Below are 11877 nucleotides of genomic sequence, written 5' to 3' on the forward strand. Positions count from 1 at the left end.
AGTTCATTTTTTATTGTGTTTTTCTTTTGTAATTGCATATTTTTGATAGTTTCTTAAAAAGTTACGTTCATTTTTTTTTGAAGCAAATATAATTCCATAGAAGAAGGATGAGCGAACTTTTAAAAATGAAAACAAATTTAAACGCTAATTTCCCTCGAAGTCTCAGCTTTGCACGGTGCCCATTAAAATGTAGTTTTTTTTAAGTAAATATAATTATTTAAATTGACCATTATGACTGGTTTTGTAGTCCAGGATCACAAACACACACTTTATATATAAACGTGTGTGTGTGTGTGTGTGAGTGAGAGAGAGAGAGAGAGAGAGATACCATATATACCATAATAATAATAATAATAGTAATGTAATAATTTAATTCAATAATTGGAAATGCCAAATCCTTTTGATATCATTGATAGCTGATGCTTTTTTATTTATTTATTTTTTGTTAGTGTTTCACGCGTGAAGCGTGACGTTACATCGCACGCGATCTGCTCGTACAGTGTGTATCTTGATGAAATCGCAGTGTGTTGTGCCGAATTCTGCACCGCTGTCAGATTATTATGCTGAAATCGCTACCTGATTGGGTGACCTGATTGCTAATCCCAATCCCAGCCCCACCCCTAATCCTGACCCCTCCCACACACCTAAACCTACCAATACTGGGGGTGCATAATCTGGCAGGGTGCACATTTCGGCACTACACCGGCCTAATACATCACGCTTTCTTCCTGCGGCGCGGAGTACAGCGACTCTACAGAAGAGCTAGAATCCGAAGACGTGCACAGATGTGATGCGATAAGAGAACGAGAAGCTCGCGGCGCAGCAGCGGACTGATAAACGCGTCGCGGGACCTGAGACTGTACAGTGCGGGACATGTCTGGTGATGACGTATCCGCGCTGGACGTGCTGACGCTCGTCGGAAGAGCGGTGTGCGCAGGCGCGGCGCTGACAGCCGCACTCTACCTGATCCGCAGACTAGTTTAATAATGGCCTGGAAATCCGGAGGAGCGAGCCACGCGGAGCTCGTCAACAACCTCCGCAGTGAGTGCAGCCCGTCCTGCGTGTTTAAAGAGCAGAGCCGGTCATGCTTACTGCAGAGCTTAGCAACCGGGGTTTGTTTACGTCGCTGTGCTGAAGGGTCTGTGAACTAGCGTCGCGTTACAGCCGAGGGAGAGCGCGCTGACGCGTCTTAGGATCGCATGACTCCATCTCCGCGTTGTTCCTGCTCTGTTTTTGTTTCAGACAAGCACATGCTGGCTGCTGTTTAAAACTTACAGTGCGCTCCAGTGCTTTTCTTTTTTTTTGTTGTTGTTAGCTAGCTGCTAGCAGTCGAATATATGATCGTCTATCTCAAAGCACCTGCGAATAATCCGCTCTGTTTAAACGATCGCTATACATATAATATTTATCATTTCGGTTCACATTTTGTATTGCTTCGACGGAGCAAACATGGTTTTGTTGACGTCCGTGACACAGCAGCACCCGTGTTAGCATCCCGTACTCAATCTAGTCGTTCCTGCGGGTGTAAACATTTGTGTACAATAAACAATTGGGTAGATTTTTCCTAAACGCCAGACTGTTTTTATCCGTTTAAATGTGTAGTTGTTTAGTGGCCCTATGTGCTGTTTTATCTGGAGTCGTTCAGTGGGCGTGGCACACACATGCTGCTAATGTCATTGTGCGATGACGTCATCCTGGACTTTATGCACCTGCGGTGTAGTATTTAAAATAACATAAAATTAGCTTTTTTTTTTTTTTTTTATCCAACAGTTGTCCCTTGGCCAGAGAGACTAATAATACTCGTCTGGCATGTAACCCATCCTCCTGAACTCTTGGCTTTATTCTGAGGTCAGGTGGCCAGTGTGCTATATTTATCACTGTCACTCGTATCACTGTTTCTGTTCCTGCCTCCTAGGGTCAGTGATTTGAACAAACTGCTAGCTTAAACTTGTAACTTGTCCTACCGATGGAGGTCAGTCGTCTCTCTCCCCACTGTGTGCTGGAACATGTTTGACTCTCGGTTGTACCGTGCAGTTTTTATGCTTAGTCACTTTGGCCTACAGAAGAAGACAAGTTGTTGTCTACCCTGATAGATACTGACTAATGACTAATTGGTCCAGATTATGACTGATGGTCAGAACGCTCATCCATGAGTGTTTAGTAACGTGAGAGGTGTTGGAAACGCCTCGTATGTTATTGCCACTATTGATTTGCATCACTTATTTACTATGTTTAAATATGCACAGATTGCTATTAATAGCGTGCAAGTTTTGAATACCAGGATTGCTGATGTGTCGCAAGGTTCTGCTACTCCAGTATTTCTGGTACCATACCATAAGCACAAAGAAAGATGTACTGTAAATGTCTAGACACAGATCTATAAATTAGTGCTGTCAGTCTGTTTAAAAATGTAATTAATTAATCACACATTTGACCTGAAATGAATTGTGATTAATCCCACCGAACATTGAAGTTTTTAAATATACATTTATAATGCAATAATTTCACATGCAGTTTTCAAATGAATGTAGAAATATAAAAGGCACTTTCAATGAAAAAAAAAAAAACCGGGAAAGAGGCAAAAAAAATTCACAGCATTGTATATATGTGTGTGTGTGTGTGTGTGTGTGTGTGTGTATATATATATATTATATATATTAACTATAATAATCAACACTCATATTAAAAAATTGTACGCAAACATGTAAAAACTATTTTTTAATTAACTCCTCAATGATACAGTTTCTATTTGTTGTTGAAATAGTAATTTATTTATTTATTTATTTTTTAATTTAATTATTTCTGGTGCAAATACGTGCACCAATACACCCCTAATATATAGCTACATATGTATTCCCTGTCTTTGTGGATAAATTGTCTGCCAAATGCATAAATGTAAATGAATGATTGACTGACCAAACAGAAACAGATTAAGAACCTTCTTCTTTAGAGCACAAAAGGCGGTATGTCTTTTTCATACAGTGAACAAGTGTTGTGAAGCTGCAAATAGGGTTCCCAGTAAAGGCTCTCTTGGAACTGATATTAGAAAAGCATGTACATTACATATTTAATGTATTGTATGTATATTACAATGGTATTAAGCCATCAGTTTGAATGTGTTTGTGTTTTGTCCAGAAAATGGGATCATTAAATCTGACCGCGTGTATGACGTTATGTTGGCCACAGACCGCGCCCACTTCTCCAGATGTAACCCATACATGGACTCGCCACAATCTATAGGTAAGCTCCAGTCCAGAGTTATTCATTTGTTGGTGCAGTGCAGGTGTCTAATGTGGCTAAAGCTTAGTTAGTTACACACAATTCCTGGTTTCTGTTGTTCCTGCTCTGCACTCATTCACCAGCCGCTTTATATTCCCTGTCTGTCTGAAACAAAAGGGTTTGATTAATTCATTGGAATAGTCTTAAACTGACATCCTCTTCTGTCCAGTGTAGACATCTTTAAGCTGATAGCAAAGCAAAGTGATGTCTTCTGGTTCCAGTGTAGACACAGTGTTAGACACAATGCAGAATCTGGTGATCCTGTCATTGTGTTTTCTCTTTGGGATGAAAGCCTTTTTCTTTTTTTTTGTGCAGGTTACCAAGCAACAATCAGTGCACCACATATGGTAAGTTAAAACGGCTTTAGCAGCCTTTGGGATAGCAGTTACTGGCCTGTTTGAGGTAGGCGCTGATGAACGCTCGTCTGTGTGCTGTAGCACGCGTATGCTCTGGAGCTCCTCCATGATCATCTGTATGAAGGAGCGAAGGCTCTGGATGTGGGATCAGGCTCCGGAATCCTGTCCGTCTGCTTCGCCAGAATGGTGAGTCTCTCCACTGCCAGTCGCAAACATGGGATTGCTTAGGATTCTCACAGTTCTGTCCTATTAACTGTACAGCAATGGCATGCAAACAGTTATGACATATGATTGTACATTAGAACAGTTAAACAGTGTGTCTGATACAGAGGAGCAAATATAAATTAACACATGGGCAGACCTACATTTTTATGGTTTTCACAGAATTTAGCTCTGTGGCAGCTTGCATAAACTGCTGAGACTTAAAAGTTCGTCATCTATCTTTTCATCATAACTTTTTAAAGTCAGTTACATGAAAAGGTAGATTGGTCTCATTTGAATCCAGAAAGTAAGACTGATCGGTTAGTAAGACATTAAGACAAAGTATGACACTTGTTCAGCTGATAGTTAATCAAACTAGTTCTTAAGGTCTTAACTTAGTCGCTATGTTTGTGCAACTGCCCTCTCAATGCACTTTTTATTATTTACTTAATAATTTTCTTCAAATAACACAATTATTTGTTCCTGTAATTTTATATTTTGGGGTTCTTTGTTATTTTATTTATTAAGTCTAGTAAGTTGTAGTCTTTTTATTTTTATTTTGGTACATTTGATTCATTCTAGAAATAATTTCATACAAATAAATACATATTCTGGCATGTAGTTCTGGTACGCCACTAGAGGGACTACCTGGAACACCTCTAAAGAGGAAGTACACACCTGAAGAGACTTTATCCTCTTGCAGTCTCATCAACACTGGGAACCCTTTGGTGACGTAATGTAGTGTTAACCATGTTTTTTTTTCTTTCTGACATTGTGTCTGCACACCATACAGTAGCAAAAACAACAACAAAATTGATCGGTACCTTCTTGGCTTTATTATAACTAAAGCTAAAGTTTTCAGACAATCATTGCACCTTTTGCACACCATAAATAAACGCATACACAAAGGGTAAAACTCATACCATTCATCTTTTTAGCAGCTGTGATGCTAGTACTGTACACTTAAAACATTGTTAATGTTTAGCTTAGCTTATTCAGTTAAAAAGACAAAAAGTACAGGCACAGTTACTGAAACCACAGTCACTGCACTGCGACCTGTTCTCTTTGGTTTACTCCATTGAGCAAACGCTTAATGAGGCTTGTACCTCGCTGTCTGTCCACTTGTCCATATTTAGTGGTATTAAATTGGCCCAGTCCTCTGAGTAACCGCTAGAACAGGTCTGTTTGTATATGGAAGCTGATGACTCTACTTTTCTTTGGTTTGTTCAGCCTGTGCATCCAACCAATCACAGGCTACAACACAGCAAAATATGAGTAGTTCCTTTGAAGTTTCTGAAATGTAGTTCCTGCAGTCGGGAAAAAAAAATGCAAGTAAAAATAAATTTTGTTATTGCATATGGATGTTGAATTAAGTTATTAAGAATTAAATTACTAAGTTCACCTAAAAATGAAAAATCTGTCTTTAATTACTCATCCTCATGTTGTTCCAAACCTTTAAGACCTTTGTTCATCTTCAGAACACACATTAAGATATTTTTGATGACTTCTGAGAGCTCTCTGACCCTCCGTAGACAGCAAGGATCCTAACACGATCAAGACCCAGAAACGTAGTAAGGATATCGTTAAAATAATCCATGTGACATCAGTTCAACTGTAATTTTATGAAGCTATGCAAATACTTTTTGTGTGCAAAGAAAACAAAAATAACAACCTTATTCAACAATTCATCTCCTCCACGTCAGCCTGGCGCCATTTTGGAGAGTATCACATGCGTAAAACAACGTATGCAACGTACAGTACAGGTCAAAAGTTTGGAAACATTACTATTTTTAATGTTTTTGAAAGAAGTCTCTTCTGCTCATCAAGCCTGCATTTATTTGATCAAAAATACAGAAAAAACAGAAATATTGTGAAATATTATTACAACTTTAAATAATAGTTTTCTATTTGAATATACTTTAAAAAAAAAAATTTATTCCTGGTGATGCAAAGCCGAATTTTCAGCATCATTACTCCAGCCTTCAGTGTCACATGTAACATCCAGTCTATCACATGATCATTTAGAAATCATTCTAATATTCTGATTTATTATGAGTGTTGGAAACAGTTCTGCTGTCTAATATATTTGATGAATAAAAGGTTAAAAAGAACTGCATTTATTCAAAAAAAAAAAAAAAAAAAAAATTCTAATAATATATATTCTAATAATATATTTTCTTTACTATCACTTTTTATCAATTTAACACATCCTTGCCCAATAAAAGTATTGATTTTATTTAAAAAAAAAAAGAAAGAAAAAAAAATTACTGACCCCAAAATTACTGACCAGTAGTGTATATTGTTATTACAAAATATTTATATTTTAAAAAACATAGCTTCTTTTTTTTTTTTTTTACTTTTTATTCATCAAAGTATCCTAAAAAAGTATCACATGTTCAGAAAAAATATTAAGCAGCAGAGACACTGTTTCAAACTTTGATAATGAATCATCATATTAGAATGATTTCTAAAGGATCATGTGATAATGATCCTAAAAATTCAGCTTTGCATCACAGAAATAAATGATTTATAGTAATTTATACTTTATAATTTAAAGTATAATAAATTTAAAAACAATTATTTTAAATTGTAATAATATATCACAATATGACTGTTTTTTCTGTATTTTTGATCAAATAAATGCAGACTTGATGAGCAGAAGAAACTTCTTTCAAAAACATTAAAAATAGTAATGTTTCCAAACTTTGGCCTGTACTGTATGTACGCGGACATGTTGTTTACGCTTTGATCTGAACGTAAACAACATATCTGAAGATGAACAAAGGTCTTACAGGTTTGGAACGACACGAGGGTGAGTAATTAATGACAGAATTTTCATTTTTCGGGGAACTACCCCAATAAATAACAACAACAAAAAAAAAAAAATCAATCACACACCCCCCCTCCCACTATTTACCACATACAAATTATTATGATTATTTTCATTACAACAGTATATGTGTTGTGGTGTTTTACAGGTTGGGCCGAAGGGGAAGGTGATTGGCATTGATCATATAAAGGAGCTTGTGGAGGATTCTATAGCTAATGTAAAGAAAGACGACCCTAGTTTGATCTCTTCAGGGAGAATCAAACTCATTGGTTGGTCTACCTATCCATCTTTGGTTTCTAACAATTGTGTTTTACATTTTGTTTTATAATGTATCCATTTTTTAGGTATGCAGCAAAATTTTGGCTGATTTTGATTGGCCAATGGTCAATGCTATTTATATGTATTTATTAGGGATGCAACATTACGGTTAGTCCACGGCTCAATACGTACCTTGGTTTTGAACCACGGTTTTGGGTTTGGTTTGGTTCTGATAGCTTGGCACATCAAGTTAACAACAAAAACTCCTGTAAACCTCTGTACACTGGAAAAAACGTGGATTTTTATGTCTGTTTAGCATTTATTTTGAGAGAGGAATAATTTTTTCCAATTTCTACCCAAAATAGGATAAATTGGCCATTATTGAGGGCTATAAACACATGTAATGTGTGTTTCATTCATACTGGACGCCAGAGGGCGACCTCGCGCAGAAAATCCACATATGCATCACAGAAGTAATAGAACTGATGACGTTCCAGGAAATCCCTAATATGGATAAAGGAAGTCGCTATCGCTGTAACTGAGTAAAAAGAAGATATTCAAGTTTCAGGTTTACTTTATTTATATAAAGACCAAAGTACTTCACAGTAAGAAACATCATCATAAAATTTAGTTATACAAAAACTGCAACCAGAAAATTAAAACACATAGGAAATACAATAGGCAAGAAAATAATCCTAACAGGCCAATGAAAGATATAACATTAAACGTTTTGAATGATGAAATTTAAGGACAGTAATCACTTAATGTTCTCTTTTTTGGACAACAGGTTTAGAAAGTCTTATAATTGCATGTCATTAGAAGGGAAGATGCTCGGCATGTATTGCTTTTTCAGATATAAGAGAGGAGGGTTTCTTCAGTTCAGCACACAAACAGCCATTTCTGAGAGAAATAAAACACACGGATATTATTTAAATTCAAAACCGAACTGTGGATGTCGTACGGAACGGTCGATATTATATCGAAAATTGTGACATCCCTAGTATTTATACATAAAAAAAAATTTTAATTGTTTTTCGCATTGTATCACATTTAAATTCATTCCTCAGACTTTTTTTTTTCTCTGATATTTTTTTTTTTTTTAAGTTGTGACATTTATCAGACAAATTTACATTCAGAGACCGGCCGTAGGAAATGAACAGAGCAGCTGTGTTACTCTGTAATGTTGTCTGTATGTGTGCAGTTGGAGATGGAAGAATGGGCTTTACAGAAGAAGCACCTTATGACGCCATACATGTCGGAGCCGCAGCTCCCACGGTGCCACAAGCAGTACGTTTTCTTTGAATCACAAATACACTGATGCCTAGTCATATTTGTACCTTAAGCTTTATCTTTAAAGGAATAATTCACTCACAAAGTAGAATTTTGTCATCATTTACTCATGTATGTGTGTGTGTTTGTTTGTGTTGTAGTTGCTGGACCAGCTGAAGCCAGGTGGGCGTCTGATTCTGCCGGTCGGGCCAGCAGGAGGGAACCAGATGCTGGAGCAGTATGACAAATTGGAGGATGGCAGTACCAAAATGAAGCCACTGATGGGCGTGATTTACGTGCCTTTAACAGACAAAGACAAGCAGTGGTCAAGGTGGAAGTGACTTCCTGTCCTCTGTCCCCTCTCTCTTCTAGGGCACAGGTGAAACGGTGTGGTCCGGAGCAGACAGAGGCTGCATTTGCCGCTTGTCATCTTTTTTGCTGCTCCATACCATAATGAACAGCTGCACAGTGTTTTTTTTGTGTGTGTTTTTTTAACTGTAACCCACCAGCCTGATTTGACCAAACAAAACAAAAACAAACAACATATAATGTTTTACATTTCTGGTTTGCCATCAACTGCTGGAATGGGCTTGAGTTTTTTTTTTTTTTTTTAAATGCTTTCTGAATGATGAGACATGAAATCATGAAGACATCAAAACCTATTTAGACTTGGCATTATGGCTTTGTTCACACTGGCAGCCCAAATCTGATTATTAAGGCAGATTAGAGTCAATTCTAGCAAAAACAACTCAACTTATGACATCACTTAAAACTCAACAAGAGAAGCTTAGAAAGTCTCAGTTCCTAAAAATACATTCTAATTAAATTGATTATAATTTGTGTTGCTATAATTTGCGAGACCAGTAATTGCCCCCAGCACAGTTGCACAGCTAATTTCCCCTTCAGATTTCCACCCTGTTAGACAGCTGCCATTGTGGCATGAATGTAATGTCATATACAGCGAGCGCTGAGCATTAGTGTGTAGATGTGAGTGTGTGAATTAATGTGTTCTTTGTTGCATTGAATGCATCCAAACCGACAGTTTCTACTGTGCGTTTTTGTAGAAGAAAGTATCTTGGCATCGTGTTGACGCCTACATCGTGACTATAGCAACCAATATAAACACACCAGATATCGAGTCCACTGTCTGAATCGTGTTTCATCAAGTGCAGACCAGTGCAATTTAAAAAACAAATTGAATGCAGTTTGAACACAGCCTGCATTGCACATTAAAGGGTTAGTTTACCCAAAAATGAAAATTAGCCCATCTTCAACCAACCATCAAAAAATCCCAGGCTCATACAACCTCCATAATTCAAATGAATCCATTCAAAATTACAAAAAAAATCGTCCTGGCTCTTCCAAGCTCTATAATGGCAGTGTTTCTGTTCAACAGTCCAAAAGAAGTCAAATAAAGCGCATCCATCCATAATAAAACATGCCTCACACTGTGCCAGGGGGTGAATAAAGACCTCCTGTAGCTAATCAATGTGTTTTTGTAAGAAAAATATCAATATTAGAAATGTTATAAACACTAATCATGTTCCGCTTTCATCACTAATCACCAGAGAATAGTGTTTTTAATGATTATGGATATTTTTCTTACAAAAACGCATCGATTCGCTACAAGAGGCCTTTATTCACCCCCCGGAGCCGTGTGAGGCGTGTTTTATTATGGATGGATGTGCTTTATTTGATGTCTTTTGCACTGTTGAGAAAACACCCACCCACTGCCATTAATAAGACTGGAAGAGCAAGGACAATTTTAAATGTAAATCCGATTGGATTCGCCTGAAAGAAGAAAGTCATATACACCTAGGATGCCTTGAGGGTGAGTAGAACATGGGCTAATGTTCATTTTTGGGTGAACTAACCCTTTAACACCTATAAGATAGCTGAAACTAATTGTTGCATGTGTTTTGTTTACACTGTATGCACGTCAGTCGTGATGTTTTCTATGATAACATCTTGTTCTGTATCTTTGATGTTCACAGTAACTTTTTTCTGTTTTTTTTTTTTTGTAGGGATGAACTTTGAAAGGATGACCTGGCAATACTCATGACACCACATGCACGCACACACACACACACACACATACACCCAACTGGACTTCTCTGAGGAGAGCTTGTATAAATGCTCTATTTCCATACCTGTGACAGTCTGATGGTTTTGAAAGACAGGTGTATTGATCAGATTCTTTTATTTAAAAAGGAAAAAAAATTGGAATAGGGCTTTGTGCTGAGATTTACATGCCTGCAGTTTGAGAATTCTGTGAATGCAGTTATTTTTTTTTTTTGACTTCAGTATTACAGTCAGTTTGATTGTTCATGCATCTCAGCGTAATGTAAACAGAACACGGGGGCCGGCCTTTGTGCTGAATCCAGCCGGTGATTAAAACATAATTAACTGCTACGTTATGTGTAGGGATGTCTTTGCTTTACAGATCTGTGTTAATAGTAATGGCTTGTGTTTTCAGCTGAAACGTGATGCCCAGGCAAAATAAACCACTTAACATTCAATGATTGCGTCAGAGGATTCTGATGGAATGTGTAAGCCACAAGAGGCCGTGTGTTACAATGATTTTACCATGGTTATGGGTTGCTCTTTGGTTTGACGCAAAGCAAACCTCTTTAACTGTCATAAAATCCGAATCGCACAGTTTCAATGGCTCAGTATGGGATAATGTACAGTCAGCTGGTCATTATAGCAAACTGAACCCCTAACACTAAGCAGAACTGTTATTCCTGGATGCTTACCAACCAAATAAATAACATGAATTATTATATGTGAGAAGAAAGTGCAGAATGATATAAGAAATTGTTTATCTGGGACAATGGTCAATTATTCTCTTTAGCATAATTAGAAAAAAGTTGTACAAACCACAGAAAGCTGCCATTAACCAATCACAATCAGGTATTTCACAGAACCGAGTCTAATGATTGCTTTTACAGCAGCAGCTGTAATGATAAAAGACTCCAATTTTAAATAAATACTACATTTATTAATAAAAAATGTATGATTATACCAATGTAATAATAAAAACATTTCTCCAGGCAAGTAATATAGTCCTTTAGCTATAACTTTAGGCTGTTTACATTTGCCAAGCAATTCAGCAACATTAATATAGACACAGGTTAGGGGTTTTGCAACGGGTATTTTAAGGCGTATTCAGTCAGACTCCACAGTCTGAACTATAGTTTATACAGTATATTGCCAAAAGTATTGGGACGCCTCCTTCTAATGAACAGGAGTACAGATCGTAATGTTTAACCATATTCTAGGGAATTGTGTGCTTCTGCTTCTTGTGTGCATTGTCATGTTAGAATAGAAAAGGGTCCTGTTCAAACTGTTGCTATAAAATTAGAAGCACACAATTCCCTGGAATATCATTATATGGTTAAACATTAAGATCTGTACTCATGGAAATTACTAAAGCAGTCAAACCTGTTTATCAGAAGGAGGTGGACCAGTACTTTTGGCAATATATTGTATGCTTTATAAATTGAAATTTTAGAAATCAACTCCAGAATACTAAAATAATTTTGTCATTATGTTGTTCTAACCTCATATTGTTTTCTTTGTTTTGTGAAACACGACAGTTGCTTTTCCGCATGATGATATTTCTTTGTGTTAAATTCATAATCGTTGGCTTTAGATTTGATGTTGTGGAACCCAAGAAACTGG

At 37.0% G+C, this 11877-nt stretch overlaps 1 protein-coding gene across 2 annotated transcripts; it reads left to right on the plus strand.

The window, feature by feature from the left end:
* Positions 1 to 637: 637 nt before the first annotated feature.
* pcmt (protein-L-isoaspartate(D-aspartate) O-methyltransferase) lies at positions 638 to 10712 on the plus strand. 2 transcript variants are annotated; one of them, XM_019125452.2, is made up of 8 exons: positions 638 to 1041; positions 3136 to 3240; positions 3595 to 3626; positions 3717 to 3821; positions 6815 to 6935; positions 8126 to 8211; positions 8355 to 8524; positions 10218 to 10712. In XM_019125452.2, exons 1-8 carry the CDS (start codon positions 987 to 989, stop codon positions 10228 to 10230), a joined length of 687 nt encoding a protein of 228 aa, XP_018980997.2. In that variant the 5' UTR covers positions 638 to 986; the 3' UTR covers positions 10231 to 10712. The 2 variants fall into 2 exon arrangements, with proteins under 2 accessions (XP_018980997.2, XP_042603423.1); XM_042747489.1 differs by having other exon boundaries at positions 639 to 1041; positions 8355 to 8572.
* Positions 10713 to 11877: the final 1165 nt, after the last annotated feature.

This window comes from Cyprinus carpio, chromosome B20 (assembly GCF_018340385.1).
Source record: "Cyprinus carpio isolate SPL01 chromosome B20, ASM1834038v1, whole genome shotgun sequence".
NCBI classification, from domain to species: domain Eukaryota; kingdom Metazoa; phylum Chordata; class Actinopteri; order Cypriniformes; family Cyprinidae; genus Cyprinus; species Cyprinus carpio.